Source organism: Synchiropus splendidus, chromosome 19 (assembly GCF_027744825.2).
Source record: "Synchiropus splendidus isolate RoL2022-P1 chromosome 19, RoL_Sspl_1.0, whole genome shotgun sequence".
NCBI lineage: Eukaryota > Metazoa > Chordata > Actinopteri > Syngnathiformes > Callionymidae > Synchiropus > Synchiropus splendidus.
In genome coordinates, this window is record NC_071352.1 from 8,650,366 (window position 1) to 8,670,159 (window position 19,794).

Consider the following 19,794-nt stretch of genomic DNA (forward strand, 5'->3'; position numbering starts at 1 on the left):
ATGCCAGGAGCTACTACTCTCCTACACAATTCACATATTTATGTCTGTCACGTGGCAGTTTATTATCGCAGAGGTTATTTAAAATGAAAAATAGCGTCTCCACAACGGCAACAGATGTTTGTCTTACAGAAATATAACCATCTCAAGCAGCTCTTTTGTTAGCATGCACGAAGCGGCCTCTGGTTCTCATTCACTGTCTTCGACAATGTAACTACAAAATAAAACCGCACAGTCTGTGATGTAAATATATTATTTCATCTCCATCTCGCAATTTTACTTCATTTATTTATTTTTTATTTATTTATGTTGTAAAAAAATAGCAGTTTAAGTAGTTTAAAATGCTTTCAATGCTTTCAAGCTAACCCTAACCCTGCATTTGACTTAAAAAAAAATAAAAAATAAATTGTTATGTACAGTATAGTACCTGATGTGTAGTAAGGGCAGATTACAGTTCATGAAACAGCGCCCTCATTTTCAGAGCCCAGGAGATGGCGCTCTTACTTTTAAAAAGATGTGCGGATTCTCTAACATGGTTGTTCAACTCCAAAGATTTTAGAGTGCCATCTAGTGGGCCCTGAAAATGAGGTTTCATGAAGCCTCATCTGCCCATCACTACTGATATGGCTATGCGCTTCACTGATGACGCAAACAAGTGCGCACCATGAGATAAGTGACATGAAACCTTTTGCTTAACTTAACCCCAACCACTGTGCCAGAAAACATAAAAAATAGTTTAATATGCAAAGTTGGCGCTGTTTTCAAGCTAACCCTAACCCTGCATTTGACTTTTTTGCCATTTTATTTGAAGCATTGTGTGACTTTTTTGCTTTATTTACAGAGTAGAACATCACAATGAATAACAACATTGTGATATTGTGATATCGTGAAGCGTATCGTATCATGAGGGTCTTGCAAAGACAGTAAGCTGACTTAAAAGTAGCCTCAAGAGTCTTCTGTCGTGTTCCGTCAAATTCTTCCCCCGACGAATAAATATTAGAGGTCCACCCTTAAATATCGATCTAATTTTGTCGCGCGAGGTCACACCCCTAGTGGTCAGCCATCTTCCACCGATGGACACTTCTCCTTCTGTGACCTACATATCGCTGAAATCTCTGGGTTGTGATTATGGAGCCTTAGCTTCTGTGATTGAGGCGCTTTCGTCCCATCAGAGAGGCTCGTACAAGGAGGTAGCAAGCTCTCATCAGGGGTTTTGAATTCCTCCCTCACATTCCTGAAACCACGAGGAATAGACGCGTGTAGAAGGCTCGCGGTGGATGTGTGATCATGAGAGCAAAACGGAGGCAGTGAGAAAATAAAGAGGAAGAAGTGCCTTCAGCTGTTGTGATGGCCAGATGTGATCTGAGAGATAAACCAACGTGAGAAGTGATGATAGAAAGAGAGGATGAGAGGAAAAACCGTGATGGTCGGAGACAGTGAGAAGTAAATGAAATCCACAGAAAAATGAAGATAAGACACTGAAGCACCTGGAAATGGGATAGTGTCAATTATTTGTGTCTGGACCGAGTTCTGATTAAAAACGAAAAAAAAACCAAAACAAAAAACAGTGACAATCTCTCAAATGTTCCAGTTAGACTGAAAGAAAAGAGGAGTAGCATCATCATGGAAAGTAGCAGCTGAGAGATGCAGAGGAAGAGAAGAGAAAGAGGCGTTTTGTCTTACCTCCGGAGAGTGACAGAGGAATGAGTGACACACTGCTTGATGAGAAATGTGAAACACTGGTGTGTGTGAGTCCATAGTGTCAACAAGAAGATGTTATTCAAAAGTGATGGACAATAGATTTGTCATTCATGAGATGACATGAATGGTGTTTGCACTTAAAGCAGCACTAAATGAGAATTTCGGGATGCGCTCGATGCCAAATTTTATCGCTGCTGTTGCCAAGATAAATTGACTTTTTACAAAATTCGATCGCAGGGAATTGTTGAGCAGGGAAATTAAATGGGTTTAAACTCTTAGAAAGTTGCACGGAACCTCAGCCAAACACACATTAGATCAGCTGTACACCGCAGAATTACACATTTTACTCAGTGTCTCCAGGTGAAAAAGGCGAATTAAACCCTTCCCAATGCTGAGCCGATCTGCTTCACTATCAGGACCCTAAACTAGTTTCAAATACAGTCAATCCCCTGCTTTACCAGAGTGTATTAGCCTTTCCTGGACATAATAGTACCTCAAAATGATACTACAGCCTTTTATTTCTTGAGATTGATACTTAAAATATATAGAAAATACAATAGTAAACAAAGAATTGCTCATTGTGGAGAACAAGTTTGATGATTTCATATTTGTAGCGACAAGACTCACGGCTCAGATGCAAGAATCGGAGCACTATCCTGGGCTCTGTGGCGGTGAGATCTCTGAGCACAGTATTGGTTTGTAGTAGTGATATGAGGCTTCATGAAACACTGTCCTCATTTTCAGTGCCCAGTAGGTGGTTTAAAAATGAAGCTATGTTTCTCTAAACTGCTTGTTTAAATCGAAATATTTTAGAGGAGACATAGTGGGCTCTGAAAATGAGGACACCGTTTCATGACGCCTTATAGGTTTGCAGTGTTTCTCTTGTATTTGAATTAATTCTGTTTTCAGTATTCTATGCTCTAGATGGACTGTATAGTTATGAATCATGTAATAGATAAAAATATAACGATAATAATCTAATACCACAGTGACATTTAAATTATCGCTGTACGGCTTTATTATTTATTTATTTACCTATTATTTTATTTTCAGAAGAAACACGTTTATTTTTAAGGGAATGCAAACCTGCACAATCCCATTCATGTGTATGTGAAGTCTTAACATGTCTAAAAATAAAAAAAATAAAAATCACATAGTGAGTTTTTAATAATGCAACTTTGCCTGAACATCAACTAGATTTTTGAGTTTAACAACTGATCTGCATTCAGGATTTTGACAACAGCAACGTGAGAACCAGAAACCCGAAGGCAGAAAAGGAACACTAGAGCAGTGCTGCTTTAAATTCAGGTGTCAATGAGAATGTATCCAGTTTATCTCTCATAGATAGCGGCTTGAGCGTCTGTTATGTTTTCCTGCATGGACTGTGTTAGTGTACGTTTGTGCCAGTGGCTGACTGTGTGTGTGTGTGTGTGTGTGTGTGTGTGTGCATGCATGCAGGTCAGGCTGGTGTCATCAGAACCAAGAAGGAAATCTAGAAGGATTTTAGAGTTTTTGGTTATAAGTCAGAGAGCGATAGAAAGAGAAGGGCAGAAGAAGCGCTGAGAGACCGAGAAAGAAAAGGGGGAACATCAACATCAAACATGAGCACTACACAAGGTGCCGGGGTTAGGGGGGAGTATGGGAGGAGGGAGGGAGACAAGGGCTGAGGAGGAGGAGGGAGGAAGGGGCGAGCTGTGGTTGTTATGTTCATTGTGGTCTTTACCTTTTTGATCCACTTCTATTCAAGCATCGGAAAAAAGGAGAAAGGAGATAGAAAGATAAAAGAGGAAGACAGTAGGGACAGTAAGAGAGACAGTCAGAGGGAAAGCAAAGAGAATGAAAGAAAAACAGGTGCAGGAAAAAAAGAGAAAATTGAGATTAAATAAAACGCTGTCCTCACTCTCTCTGTCTTTCTCTCTTTAAAGCATCTCTGGTGGCTAAGCTGCGCTTCTCAGAATAACTTGGTTTCTAGTGAGAAATGAGGAGGAAAATGGCCTGACTCCGCTTTAAAGTCCACTTCATTAAGAATCCCCCAACAACAACACCACATTCTCGACCCCACCTCCACCCATCTTATTGCCACATCCCTCTATCGCCCCCTTCCAGACGGACCCGGCTCCTGGAACCTGTTGGAGAGAAGAGAGGTCCTCTTCAGCTGTGGGGGCAAGGCAAGAGCAGGAAGTCAAGAGAGAGATGATGGAAATGAAGGGTGAAGATGTGGAGTCTTTGGAAGGTGTTGCTGCGGAAATTTGGGCTTCAAACTCTGTGGTGTCAGGCGGCTCCACTTGCTACTATATCAACATGCGATGTTTGGATTTTTGACTTGGATTCTATTGTCATGACCCTCTAATATCCACCAGAATAAATTTGTGATTGTTTGATATTTGGCAGTGTTTTTTCAATGGTGTCCTTGTATGAATGAGCTGCTTTTCCGGACCTTTAATGCCTGTTGAGGATGAGTTTTTTTCTGTTTTTAATTGGGAAGATCCCTCAACATTAATTATGTCTGCTAGCCATCTGGTTTTCAGCTTATCATTCATAAAAAATGCATTTCCTATAGTCAGTATCGTTAGAATTCCATTACATATACAGTGGTACCTTGGTTTTCGAACGTCCCAGACTTCGAACAAAAATTTCAAGATTTTTTTGGTTCTGATTTCGAACAAAAATCCAGAACTCGAACGGCCCTGAAAAAAGCCGGAAAAACATAATGTGCGCGGACCGACCAGCTGAGCCACGAGGCGCTTTGTTATTGTGTATAACGCAGCCTCTGTATGCAGACGTGTCCCGTTAGCTACATTTACTGACTGTTTTTTCTTCATATTGAGGTGTAAAACCTTTCCTGTCTCCACACTGGACCGTGGTAGAGTGTCACAGGGGAGGTGCTCGCTCTCCACACTCCAGGGTTTGATGTCCTGTTGTGGGCTGCAGCTGGGACAGGGATGAGGCGAGTCTGGGACAGAGCGTGACTTGGTTTATGACTTTGTCACAGCCAAACTGCACAGAAGCGCACATTCAGAGCTGGACACGCACCGGGCACCTCTTCCCTTCTGGAGAGACGTCACTCACTCGGCAACCCCTCCCACATGCAGCGGCCACACACATAGAGGAACAGCGCACCTGCAGCAGACACTCTACATCGATTCAAAATCGATTCGGATTTCAAACAAATCGCTTCTCGAACAGCCGTCTGGAACGGATTGTGGTCGAGAACCGAGGTACCACTGTATTTCCACTACCTCCTTGGACTAAACATTTATTTAGTGCCCAAAAAAGATTTAACACAGAGTTGAAGAGCATCCTTAAATTGTTTTATCATGCTTATTCATCAAAATGATGAATAAAATGTTCCATGAATAAGCCGCCACTGCTGGATATAGATCCTTGTCTTCCTTGTAACCTCTGTGAGAGCAAGGTCTGGAACCCTAGTGCCACCTGCTGACCTTAAATTTGACTAATGCTGGAATAGATATCTCATTAAAGAATTAAAATAAATGTTTCAACAGCATGAAGGGACTGTTTTTTTTTGACTGATAAACAAGGATTTTAGCATTCCTTATGCTCAATACAATATTATGCGATGTAAGAAACCTTATACTGGTGACTTAATAAAAATGTATTTCTGTTTTATTAGTGCCTCTGTTCCTTTTGAAAAGCTCTGTGTTGTCTGAGAAATCACTGTTTTTTTCCTCCCAGACTGAGCACATAAGCTGCAGAAACTAGCCCTGGACTCATCGACTGACCAATCGATGGCGAGCGGCCGGCTTCCCGGGCCGAGGCTCGATCTTTGAGGGAGAACAGCAGAAAAAAGGTGGGATTTGACGGGTGTAAAGGGGGGTAAACTGGTGACAGCTGTGTGTTTGCAGGTCAGCTTGTTCCGTCCACACAAGCAGGTGAGATATGATAGCCAGATGCTGCTTGATTTTCAGCTGAGGTCGGCTTTTTTTGGAGGGGAGATCCACGATTAGATCAAAGGGGGGGGGGCAAAGATCACCACCGGCGTCTTTCCAATGTTTGCGCTGCAGAATATCTCGAGGGAAGAGACGTGTCAAAGATCCGTAACTGGTGTACCCTGGCTGACAGCCGGGTGGTGAGGTGTGTCTGGGATCTTTCAGCGACATGGTCACAACATCTCAGGGGGGTTGCCCATAAAGAAAATAAAAGGTTAGAGCCGACAGAATGGAAATAAATGTGGGCAAGACACAAAGAAGCCAGGGAGTCTTAACAGCAGTGGCTTGATCTGTGGAGGGTATGACCTTACATCTTGGCAGGAGTTCAGCACCAGGCAGCATCAGCAGATCATTTATCATCATATGCCAAGATCAAACTGGACAAACAACCGCTCTGAAGTTGTGGGAAAAGGTAGCCAAGTTAAGTCTGGAGGGGTGAGCACGGTGACGGTGAATTCAGCGGAGATCACAGGGGGCAGCAGAGAAAGCCCACCAACCGAGCGCAGAATCATTAGGTTGAGGGAGAGTCCAATAAACATCCAGGACTGTAATGGTCGCTATGACAACTGGGCTTGTGACTGCATTCACATCACTGTGTTGAGGTGAATTATTTCTGCTGTTTCCCTTAAATTGGTGGACTCGCAAGCTAAAATTCCAATTATGTTTGGATCACACACGGTAAGAACAATTGCTTTTTTTTTCGCTTTGAAACAAATGTGACTACCATCTCATTGACATACGTCCCATTAGGTCTCAGTTGAAGGCACTGACTGCTAATCTGACCGGAGTTTGAACTGAGATCCTGAACTTTTCACTCGATCTTTTTAACTACACCACCATAACTTTCAACTTCCCACCTGTGCGGCCCAAAGTGTGGCTCACATGGCCCCTCTGTCTGTTTTTGAATTCACCTATAAAGCCGTTCATAAAGTAATATTTTTTATTATACCAGTCATTACTATTTTAATTCAAAATTCCTTTGTTTCAAAACCTTGATTTATTTTTCCAACTTTTATTTAAATGTATTCGCCAGTGTGTGTGTTTCTCACTTCCTGTCAGGTGTTGACATCGATATTTAATCTTTGATTAAATAACGTACTTTGAACAAGCCAAGCCTTTTTCACCAAAAAAGGTAGTAGTAGTAGAAGTACACTAGTAGTAGTAGGATAAGCTTCTCTTCACTTCTATTTTGCCCTTTTTACGAACATGTTTTTTATTTTCACATTTTCATTCTCTTTGTTCTGTCTGATTTTTTTCCTTGACAGGCCCTTACAACGGTAACAGTAGCAAGTTAGTAACCCACCCTGCTCTACACCCTGCCTCCTCGCTGACACTCCGTCCCTAACAGTCGCCTCCATTCACGCCACCCATCCTGCACTCTCTTCTTTACCTCGCTCGAGCTCCTTCCATTTCAGCTTAACTAGACCATTGAAAACAAAGATCTGATTCCCATTGCATCCAAGCTATATGGGACAGAAAATTCGAGTGCGACAAACCAAACTGCTTAGCACCTACTTCTAGCAAGACGACAACACAAGTGTTGGTATTCCCTACACAATGGCATGAATGGATGAGCCAGGAGAGAAAGAAGAAAGAAGCAGCAGTGAGGTAGAAGTTGCCTCTGCGATGTGGAAGATGTCCTCTCGCTTTTTCTTGTCCTGCAAAAGAAGACACTTACAAGGGCAGGGAGAAGCATCACAGGTACCTGCGGACACATGCTCGGCCACAAAGGAAGCACTACCTCGACAGAAGGTGAGAGTTAGTTTAAGGCCATCGTGCTTGTTTGTTTCATTCAGCGTTTCTCTTTCAGGGCCCTTTTGAGAAATAAGCCACTGCCCTCTCCGCCCTTAATCACTCTGCTCAGTGCCTTCTGCCGCCCTATCAATTACTCTCACACTAATGAGTGTAGAAACACACGTACACTAGCACACACAGCAGAGATACCGCAGGACAACTTGGGTCTCTTTCACACGTCTGACAGATAACGCTTCGTCTCCTGGTCCTCGCCGCTGCTTTCACATTGCATTTTTCACACTACCCCACTCTTCGGCGCGGCGTGGAGGAGCCTGCTGCCTGTCATCCCCTAAACATTTATGAGAGTCACATCTAATGGCGCCCAATACATATTTATAAAACTTCAGTTTCCAGTTACATCAAAGTCTTGGTTTCTCCCCACTGGAAACATCATTATCTCGTCTCCTGACAAGCCACCGCTCACTGCTGTTTAAAATGTATAACATATAGATGGTATAAATTCATGTGTTGTGAAGTAACAGAGACGCAGTCTCCAGAGGACCGGTTGGTTTTCAAAATACATTTAAAGCAAAAACAAATATATGCTAACTCTAAAAAAAAACTGTTTTTAATGATATACTAATCGCAGTACTACCTGGATATGAAGCCGGATTATCATTTTACAACATGGGCAAATCAGTGTGACTCCATAAAATGTTTACGATTTTATTTTGTTTGTTGCCATTGTGCTTCAGTATGTAATTCGTGTTTTATTATTCCTCACTACAAGTAAGATAGTATCAGTTTTGAACCAAGACTCTATAAGCTGTTCAAAAAGTAATATATTTTTTTATTATACCAGTCATTACCATTTTAATTCAAAATTCCTTTGTTTAAAAACCTTGTATTATTTTTCCAACTTTTATTTATTTTATATTTGCTAGTGTGTGTGTTTCACACTTCCCCTTAGGTGTTGACATCGATATTTAATGTTCGATTAAATAATGTACTTTGAACAAGCCAAGCCTAAAATTGAAGTTTGCCCAAAAGTAGTAGTAGTAGACGTACACTAGTAGTAGTAGGATAAGCTATATATATATATATATCAATATATATATCAATATATATATCAATATATATATATATATATATATATATATATATATATATATATATATATATATATATATATATATATATATATATATATATATATATTGATATGATGGGAATTTGTCATGTTTTTATGACGTTTTCTTTTTGCACACTAGAGTTATTTTGTTGAGCACTTCATTCCTCAAGTGGACTGAGACTGGACTGACGTGGTAAAAATAAAACGGTTTGCATTCACATCATACTGTACTGTTCTGTTTTTCCCCCTGCCAATGATGGCTCTTATTAAAATGCGGTGTATCGTAATGTATCGTATCAGCACTCCTGAATCGAGATACATATAGGAAGACACCTGCCAATGCACAGCCCTATTGGGTAAGAGAGCCCCGAGAATGAATGGTGATGTAGCACTAGCTCTCTCGCTTTTTTTTTTTTACTTTGACTTGCTAAACATCTGTGTTACATCTCCAGTTTGCAGCAGAAACAGCTGTCTGTGTGTAGGAGTCGTCTTCAGGAGGGTGTGACTGTGCGAAATGGGAGTGAAGTCGGGCATTTTGTCTCACTTTGTTCCGAGTGAGAGGCAAAATGCAATGTTTTTGGGAAGCCGGATAAAATATGATATGACTTCTTTTGGCAGACGCTGTGTTTTCAGCAAGGCGGTCCGGCAGACATCCCGGTGTCCTATCTCAGCGAAGCTGTCAGAGGTGTGTGTTTGTCAACTCAGCTCCAGCTGTCACCTCAGTGTTTCAACTGACTGGTAACACGGGGCCTGGGTGACACGCACATAGAGGACCCTGTCAGACGCGAACATCACACACCGCCGCGGCAACACGCAACCTTTACATATCACTTCTCTATCACTCACCCATTTGTCCAGACGGGCGACAAAAAACGTGCGTCAGCTCGGGATGATGCCCCGCATTTGCAGCCAGACGTGAACGATGGGGCATTACAGAACGATTAGCAGCAGCAAATTCAATTAATCTTGACAAATCTCTGCTGAGGCAGAACTGAAGAGTGCAGAGCACCCCTTCTCCTGGTAATTAAAATTGGCCAAGTTGAGTGGCGTGCTGTGCGGCGGTGGCGAGGTTTTTGGATGAACGGTTCCAGCTCTGAGTCTGAACGTGTCAGGTTGTGTTTGGACTGTCAGACGGACACCATCACGCAGAGCCGCCCGCAGCGCAACTGTGCGCACATCTGCGGCGTTGTCTTCCCTCCGATCAGTGGGTTTCTCCTCTGAGCAGAGTGGCAGAGGACAGGCGTAATTGGCTCTTCTTTGTCACCTCAGACAGCAGAGACTTTTCATCATAAAGGGATCATCTTTCAATTTTCTAAGCCCTGCCATTCTTCAGATACAATCAACTTTTTCTTTTTTTTTTTTTCCCCAACACCGGCGAAAAATGTAAGTCAGCAGCTATTTAATCATCCGTTGGATTGCTGGGTGGATGAGGGAGCGGGTTCCTTGTTGAGCGAGAGGGGAAGAGTATGTTACACACCTCCCGTGTTTCATTAAAAATAGAAGGTGAGATAGGCGGAGACTTGGAGTAGAGCTGCTTCAATGAGGTCCACTAATAATAATACACTGAAGTTAAGAATTAGTTTCTGGGGATATCTGCGTGACGGACTGAAGAAAAAGCCTTTTAGGATATTAACAGTTAAATGTGCTTAACATGCGTGGGATGATCTGCCCATGTATTAAAGATGCAGAAGGTAACTGTTCCCATCCACCGAAGGCGGCGTCTCATTGGAGCAGGGGCAGCACTCCGCCAATCCCACAGCCTTCCCACCACTGGCTCAAAGACACTGGTTCACTAACACCAATACCGCGTTTGAGAAGCTAAAACTTCTTCTTGAAACCGCCAAGGTTTGCAGCTACGGAAGCCTCTTGTTTCTAGCCATCAGGCGCATATATCCGTGCGAAAAGCTGTCCAAGTACTGGAGTATTATCCACTTTGAATCCAGTCTCAGACCGAGAAGTTCTCTCCAGTCACTTCAGAAAGGCGTAGCTCAAGAGGTGGGCAGAATTTCCTGAAGGGCCACATTAGAAACGTAACTGTAACGTTTGTGCGGGGCCATCATCAGAAGAAAGATAGCAACGACGACAAAACATGATGGAAAAATATCCCAAATATATACTTAAGTAACAAGGACAAAATGAACCTAAGGAGATGAAAAGTAACTAAGGATATTAAAAAGTGTAAATAAACCATGAAAGCTATTGAAATATTTTATTTTAGATGCACTTCATTTGAATATAAAGCAACTATGGACTAGACGTTCAATATAAAAAGGCAATTTCTTTCAAAATATATTTTTTGTATTCCTTGTTTTGAGGAACAAGACAAAGACAAAAATGGCAGATGAAAAGAAGGAAATTTTAGTCTAATACAAGAACACAGCTATATTTACTGCTGAAGTGGTGGTGGTGACAATAAGAGAAAAAACAAAAAAAAGGCAGAAAAATAAGGACATTTTATAGTTTTTGTCTGACGTCAAACAGGCCACAAAAATATATAAAAAAGGCCACCGGGCCGCGCTTTGCCCCGGTCTGTTTATCCACGTCTTAACTTGTTTCATTTTTGGCCTTTCTCCGATAGTGTGTACCACACAACTTAAGATTATCATAGAATTATTAATCAGTAACATTCATACTGACTGCAGCTTCAATATGATTGTTAAGGACAACTTGAGAGAAGAGCGCTTGAAATTAGATTGTGAACTCAAAGCTGGGAAGGAAAATCTAAAAATAAAATCCTAAAGAGAGCATCCCAAAAATGAGCCTTTGCTGGGATGAAATGTGACCTCCAGCTTTACCTTGCTACCACTTAAATACTGCTTAGAATGTGCTTAAAATAGAACTATGAGTAAGCCAGACACTCCCAGACTGAAAATAAACAAGCTTCTCTTTCAACTTGAGTGACACCTGACAAAGACTATTGACTGTGTTTGAATAGATTTTCCTTCTCTGATTCTAAACATATTTGGTTGGAATAAATAAACTTGTTGGAGAGAGCTGTGCCACATGATCAGGGCGGCACTGAAGAATGACTGTAAGGAGGGACTGCACAGGCGAAGGCAAGATAACTCGGACAGCTCTTTCTCATCTATGACTTCGGGTGCAAAATCAATCTCCAAAAAAAAAGAAACAGGTAAACAGAGCGCACAAAAGCACTGAGCAGAGGAAGGGCAAAGGCTGAAAAGGCACTTGGAAGTCCCTGAGTAAGTTTAAGACACTCCATCTCAGCAGGACAATAGGAGATATTTGTCCACCTGTGTGCAAAGAATAACAGTGAAAGAGGATGATTCACTAACAGATTGATGGGCAGAGAGCAGAAATAGGAAAATGGCGGAAGATTAAAGGCTGTGGATGGTCGACAGAAACTGAATACAGACGGAGAATAAATGAGAGGAATTGATATTGACTGCGCAGGATAATAGGCAGGAAAAGAATGGATGGGATGAGATGTCGAAGAGGAAGGAAAGGCAAAGGAGTTAGATGTCGGCTCCGTCCTGTGTGACGCCAAAAACCTGAGGAAAAAAGTGGAGATAATCACCCCGAACCCGCCAGACCCCACAGCCTGAAATCGTTCACCTCCTCACCCCTTTCTGCTCTTACTCAGAGCAGGGGACACCTCGGCCTCCTCTGCCAGAGGATCAATGCTGAGAGTAATAATACATGAGACGGAAGAGGAGAGCAGATTTTCACATGAGTGAGGATCAGCGCACCATATAATCCATGCTGTGTCTGCCCCTTGTTCACTTGCGAATGTGCGACTAGTCAGAGTGAGCACACGTGAGCTCCAGATGTGATGCTCGGAACTCCTCTGTGGGTTCCTGTTGGGGAAGTTCCTCACTCTCTCACTGCGCCCAAATTTGATTTAGATTAAAAATCACAGGGACGGCAAATGTGTTTGGCAGCAGATAAAGGGGTCAGGGAGCGGGTTGGTAAGGGGCGGCGTCTGCCAACAGCAGCCGACCCCAAGACTCCAGCAGGTGGCTTATCTGGTGCTGTGTTTGTTGAGCACCTTTCCTCATGTGAAAATCCCTCTCAGGTTCTGTTGCATTATCTGTTGATGAAGAAAAATAGTTTAGCGCTCTGTGTGTGCCTGTACGCGGTGCGGGAGATGATAGCGTGATAGAAAAGAAGGAGACAGAGGATGAGTGTGCTGTTTGAAAAAAGGCTTATAGAGCAACTGTTTGGGGGGGATTTCACAAGAGAAAATAGGAGGTTCATATGGGATCGGGGGAAGTCGGGGTGGGAGGTTTATAATAGGGAAGGGGTGGAGGGGGGGGCTTTCAATACTCACTGTAGGGTACACACTCGTACTGGATCTCCAGGTACTTGTACGTCCCCGGGCAGGGGTCCGGAAACACGTCTGACCCCGCCACCACCACACACTGGGTGCGGTTGTTACACCTGCGAGATTGACACGAGGAAAAAAAAAAAAAAAGCAAGTGATTACAAGAAATACAAAGAGACGGTGGTGCAAAAAACATCCTCCGGGTCTTAGAGACGGAGGAAACGGGAGGCAAGCAATTTCACACAAGACTAGATCATGTGACAGCTACACCTAAGGGGCAGGGGGAGTAGAAAGAGAGAGCGAGAGAGAGGGCGAGTGACGTAACAGCCCCCTCTCCTGGGGGATTGTGAGTGGGAGCAATTAGAGGTGAGGGAACGGAGGGGGCTCAGGCAAATACCAGTGTAAACATTTATGTGCGGCTAATACCGGCATCTAAAGCACATTGGCAAATGCTTTCTCACGTTCCGCGCAGACACCGTGAGGATGAAATACACACCTGAACACACATAATCCTCCTCCTGTATCCTCTTTCTGCTGTGTTGCCTCCCCTCCCCGGCTTTCTCTCCATCTCTTTCCTTGCTTTGCCCTCTCAATTCTCTTCCCCACCCCCTGGTACTCTGCTCTGCCTCCCAAAGCTAGCACCTTGTGCCTCCATTACATGCATGATGGAGAGCCGGGAGAGGACTTCCATTGATCTGCGCTCCGAGGAAGCAGATGCAGAGTGCAAACACGCAGAGCAGCAGTGGGAAGCTTTTCAAAGAGTTGCAACGACACGAAACGCATTCAGACTCTCACAGCTTTATAACATGTTCACGAGTTGCTCACGACGGGAGCCTCGTGATGTAAACACCTTGGGAGACTTGTAGTTACCGTGGCATGAGATATTACTGAGAACGTGTTCTCACCCTTCAGCTGGCTCTCAACACACCGGCACCTCAGCTCCTCTCATGTAATCCTTCTGACTTATTCACCTGTTTGTGTTGCAATTGACTGCGGCTTTGTTACGAAACTGATAGGATTTAGCACGTGGGAGAGAAGCTGGGCCAGATTTCACTGTGCTTTGGTACAAAGAGCATGTTCCCTCAGAATGATCCAAAATACTAATAATGTTGAAGCACCAGCTGGTTTTCCCACTGAGATTATTGCTACCAATTATTTTTAGTGATTCAAAAGGTATAATGGGTGAAAAAAAAACATTCAGGAAGTAAATGTGCGCTTTGGCAGAGGTGATCTCAAAGTACTTTTCTAGTTCAGGCATGACTAGCCTATTAACTTGCCATGAATTTAGCAAATAATTTTTTTTTTTATTCGCTTCAGAGAGGGTGGGGAAGGTTTCTGGATTTGTGGACCCTCTCCTTTATGCAGATGACAAGGTTCAGTCAGCTCCATCAAGCAGGGAGAGGAAGTAGCTCCTCTGAATCCAAGGCCATTGTTCTCTTTTGGGAAAGGTGGATGAATGCAAATGAAATGAAGTGGAGGAAGTATGTCGGGGTTTTGTTCGCGAGTGCAGGGTTGATTGTCTTTCCTGGGCCAGATCTTAGATGCTAGCAACCAAATTTCTTTGCAATAGCACCAAAATGTTTCCCCTTCCACTGGCACATTTCCTGACACCATTGGGAGTGGGACACCATATTGTCCAAGATAGTGCTTAACAATTAGACCTTACGATCTTCACCTCAGCATATGCTCATCTGAACCCATATGACTTTTTGAATGTCATGGGCTGGAAGGGAAATATTTGACTCTTGGAAGAATTTCTTCTTCTGCGCCACCCGGGGATGAAAAGGTCGAGTAAACTATCGTCAATATGTTAAGCTTGACTCTAACTAACTGTCACTCTATTGGAGGCTCGAGAAGCGCCTTTGAAGGTGTACAAAGTAGTTCCACTAGTTTATGTTACGATGTGTTTCAGTTGCGTAAACGGCCAGTCATTTGGCGGTGAGATGGGTCCTATAGTCAGGGAAAGCTCTGGGAAAGCCTTATTGGGAAGGGGCCTTGGGTCAGACCCAAGAAATGACGGCTGTCTATTGGGTGCAATAATATGGATGTACCTCAGACATGGTAATTCATTGAGCTCTTGCAAGAAAGTACCGACATATTTGTGTTTCAATGATATCTGTGGAATCACCCGCAGCATCGAGCAGCTTCTTTCCCAGGAACACACACAAACACACATCGCTTTCGCACACTCCAGCCAAACAAATCAATAGCTTACCTCTGTGACATTATCTTGAAGGCGTCGGGCAGGTAGCACTGCACATTCTCCATCTGAAAAGGGTCGGCGTCGCATATCTTGTCATCGGTGCGCCCGTAGTTGGCCGTCTCAATCATGATAACATCACTTCCTGGGCAGCGTAGCTCGATGGGGTAGCCCTCGCAAGCCAGCTCCCGACGCATCAAGCCAAAGGGCATCATTGAGCGGCTCAGAGCTGCGGAGGGAGAAGAGGAAGTGAAGTTATTGATAATTCAATGGAGCTTAATACTTAAAGGAGGCACTTTATTACGACGCCTTAATATAATGTGTTGCATTTGACGAGGCCAGGAGGAAGCAAAGTGCTCGCTGTTGTCCTCAAGTAATATTCCAGCCCTGTTGATTCACAAAACAGACTGGCGGTTCACATGTTGGCAGGGACGGATTCGTAGTCGACGGGCAACTGCAGTGAAATGTTGCACCACTTGTGAAACAAACTGTGAGCGTCTCGAGTGCGAACAAACTCCTAAACACAAACACGCAGCAGGCCATCTGAGCAGAGTCTCATCCGTCCCAGCATTCTTGAGAAGAAAGAGGATGAAAAAGGAGGCAAGAAATATTTAGTCCTGTTGGACCTTCGGTTCGTCAGTAGATTGAGAGGCATGTTGATGCATAGTGGCCGGCAGCAGAGAACGGTCAGCAGGGACGATGAAGTGCCGTGGGTTAATCGCTGAGCCGGGCTGAGAGGCATGAGAGAGGACTGCAAAGAGGCGCTCAGAGAAACACTTGCAGCAGACTCTCCACCACTGCAAAACTCACATTGAAAAGAGAGTCGGGGGGAACATGGCTGCTGGCTTTACGCAGCAGAGTTGGACGTTGTTTGAACGGCAACAGAAACAGCAAGGGTTGTGACGAGAAAGTATTTCACCGAGTTGAAGGACAGATAGTTTTGTTGCGAGCTCAAACTCCAGTCAGCTTGAGTTGCTGTCCGTGGTGCTGAACGCACCAACGCTTGCTGGGAGTTGGAGCCGCTGCTGAGTGTTTTGTTGAGGATGTGACAGGATTCTGCAGTATTGTATCATAGGACACAACTGCAGACTCTATCAGAGGAAATGAAACGTAAATTCAGCCTTCACTTGTACCTCAAATGTACAGCTATACACTTGTAAATGTTGTTTTTTTAGTAGATGAATTTCCCATTTTTTGGGGACATATACACTGGGTTTGCATGTGACATATTTCTACTAACTTGTCAGCCATAACATTATGACCACACTGTGTAGGTTTTCTGTGTGACCATGGAGAGCAACACAACACTATCCTGAGCTAATCCAAACGGACTCAAGACAACTAGCAGCTACAGCGGCTCTGGCTGTTAAACCTACCGAGCGGATTTGTTTCCCGACACTCAACGGCCACCGCTGAGGTTTCAGCTGCTGTCCATTCAGGGGGATTGCCCATTTGGGTCAATGTCAATGTCAGTCATCCCAGACAAGCTCCGCCACGGTGCGCTACATGATTCACTGCCACTGGACTTGCTCATATTTCTAAATGCCACCCATTCATGCGCTGGGGACTGGAGTTCAGTTGTGTAACTAACACCATTAAGGCTGAATGGGTAGCTCAGCCAGACTTCCAATCTCTCATGCCTGGCCAGCGTGTAACCGCCAAATCACCAAGAGCAAAAACGCAAACGGCCGTACTAATTAAAGGGAGAGAGAGCGTGCAGATAGCAGACAAACATGTCTGCACATAAATATAAACAGAACACAGCGGCACATCAGAAAAAAACCCTCACCATAGAACCATTTTAATACAGCGCTCAGTTAAACTTCACAGTTGGCCCTTTGATGGGAGACTAGGCTTGGAATTATCAAGCAGAATTTTAATATTGTCATTTATTAAAGTAACACCATCCCCCTGTTGGTGACTCAGCTGCTGGCTGCTGGTCTCTTCTTCGAACACTGACCTCTGTAAAGTGCCAGGGGCCACATGCAACCCTCAGCTACATGAGATCAAAAATACTGTAATTTGTTTCGTGTTGCAAAATTTCTGTGACATATAAATATCCCCCTGCCACTGAGTGAAATTCCTTTATAACTGAATGTATTACACTGTTCAAAACAGTTTAAATCAAACTATATTTATTTTTAAGACTTGATTTTTTTTGTATTCCTTTCTTCTTCATTTGGTACTTTTATTATTATCATTAGCATTTTTTCATCTTTTTCATTGACTTTTGTGATTTTTTTTACCTCTCATTTTTATTTATTTATGGAAAAATCTGAAGGCAAAAAAATTCAATGATTTTTGGTTCAATTGTTTTAGTATTATATATTTATTTTGATATAATTTGTTTTAATATTATATTTTACTATTTTAAAATGTATATCGTTTTTTGATATTGACAGTCATATAATTGTACATTAAATATTTAGAAATCATATGGCATTTTTATTTTATTATATATTTAGTGCACTTTATCTATTTATTTTTTAACAACAATCTACATATAGAGCGACTCCTTCATTGACAGATACAACCATGGTGTTCTAAACAAAGACGTTCATATCACTGTACTGCTCATAAAACATTTGCTGTTTAATCATTACATTTAAACAACTATTTTTGTGTGTTTATGACCCAATTTTGATCATCATTTCAGTATTTGCTGTGTAGTTATGAGAGTGAGAAACTATTTTGTTCCGTGCTCTATATACGTAATAAATAATTAAACACAAAGAAACTTTGTGCAGTGCTTTTAGGGGAAAAACATTTCCAAGTGTGTGTGCAGTGACCGGCCCGTGGCGTGAGTGAACTGCACTGAACAGCTGGCGAGAAACACACAGCTCAGGAAAGCAAAAGTATAGCGGTCTGTCTGGAATTAAAACATCCCAGACGCCCACTTCCCATACAGAGCACACCTTGCTGAGCGTTATGTTTACGATCACAAAGAGGGCAGATGTGGCCCAAACTAGCCCAGAAAGCTGTCGGCATAAACAGCTTTGTCAACACTGTGATCTTTCAGTTTCCCACCGATAATGGACCATTCCATTACTGCGGCTTATCAGCTGTTTGTGTACATATTCTCCGCCTATTATGGCGCGGCGCAGCATTCACTGCCGGACCGTATAGGAAACTTGATCATCTAAATCCATTTAAGTATTTATTTATCTGTGCCTTTTTAGCGCGGAGCAGCTGCTGCGCGTATTTAGCGATAATTGAGCTGAGTCGTTGTTACAGTTGGATGATGACAGCGTTTACAGGATAATCAGAGAAGTTATGCTTCGACAGCACTTCGCTGCCTTTAACATATTGCAGCAAGTTTGACACCAGCACTTTTCACACCTGCGCTCCCGCCGAGGGTTCACGCTACACAAAACAATCGGCGAAAACCAAGAAATAGAAAGTGACTTGTGAGCTGCTCTTGCTTACAGCTACAGCCGACAGACCTCAAAGATGTAACGTGTGAATTCTATATAGAGGCGTATATTCTAATAAACACAAATTAGAAGTGAGTGAACGGGCGAGGCGCTCGGAACAAGTGTGAGTCTGAGTTTGTCTCAGTCAGATAGCCTGGGGCCTTGCTGGATCGGCGGCTGACTCTGAGCTGAGATGAGATGAGCAAAGGATAAGTTTGGACTGGCCATGGGCTACGGGTGTCCTTCACACTGAAGGAATCCATTAAGGCCTCAGGGTCTCTCCAGCCGGCACACACGCCACACAAAGCACTGCCATTGTGTTGTCGAATTCTTAATGACTGACAAAGTGCTTTTCTGCATAGAGGCCAAATGAGTCATCTGAACCTACTATAGAGTCAAGGACCTCTTGAAAACACAGAGAATAATATGGGGACCGCCATGTTGGAGCCCAGTTACAGTTCAGCTCTAAAGGCTGCGGCCCTGTTGAGAGATGGGTCAGTAGCACCAGCCATCCTCAAGGCTGGATCTTCCCCTGGTAAACCAGCAGTTGCATCAGCGAGGACACGTGGCATCCACCGCTATTAGACGGCTGTTTCTTTAGAAGAGTTTTCAGATGATGGATGCAGATATTATTTCTGCTTAAAGATCTCACCTTTCTCTAAGTGTGGAGCCGCACAGGCGAAGACCTTGTCACAGCCGGATTTCGGCTCAGAGTTTTTATACTCTGACATGAGCCCTCTCGTGAGGAATTCAACAAGTCAGCGACGATGTGAGTGAAATTTGAGAGCCGCTCTTTTGTCATCTCATCACCTTTTGTGAGAGGAATTCCAGGAGCAAGGCGTATTTTAAGTGTCAACTCGTGAACTCAATATCTGCCGCAGCTGACACAGAACATGGCAGCTTTACGACCGCGGCACAAAGAATGATTGACAGCTATAATTCTTTCTCTTCTCATATTTATCGCCGTGATGGCCAATCCATCGTGGCCAAGGACATTTCAGGTTTTAAGGTCTTGCTTTCTGTTTTGTGTCAGGTCGCTCCCACTCAGCTAACCAAGGTGGCTCTGCTGCTACCATCACCCTCTGCTGTTGATGCACTGCTACATAGCCATAACCTCCATCCCCATGTGGTATTCAGCTGCAACTGTTCATGACGGATGGACTCTTGCGATAGGTTCACAGTGCACTCAGGCTTTTCGTAAGGAGGGCGTCTGGACGTCTTCCAAACATGAAAAAATTGACGCATGACCGTAGTTTGGCCACCAGATTACAGCGATATATGGCAACATCTGCTGGCCAAGCTACGGTCGAGAATCAGGCGTCCATTTTTTCATGTTTTCCAGACGCCCTCCTAGGAAAAAGCCTGTCACCACTTGGTGACCTTTG

At 43.4% G+C, this 19,794-nt stretch overlaps 1 protein-coding gene across 4 annotated transcripts in view; it reads right to left on the reverse strand.

The window, feature by feature from the left end:
• adgrl1a (adhesion G protein-coupled receptor L1a) overlaps positions 1-19,794 on the reverse strand; it is a 138,523-nt gene that overhangs the window by 47,199 nt on the left and 71,530 nt on the right. For 3 of the 4 annotated variants that reach the window (XM_053851680.1, XM_053851682.1, XM_053851681.1), the window contains exons 3-4: positions 15,012-15,225; positions 12,803-12,912 (exon numbers count right to left, since the gene is read on the reverse strand). In XM_053851680.1, coding sequence (XP_053707655.1) covers positions 12,803-12,912; positions 15,012-15,225 — 324 coding nt within the window. Of the gene's footprint in view, positions 1-3,421; positions 8,415-12,802; positions 12,913-15,011; positions 15,226-19,794 lie in introns of those variants that run through there. The other variant, XM_053851683.1, reaches the window with a different exon arrangement.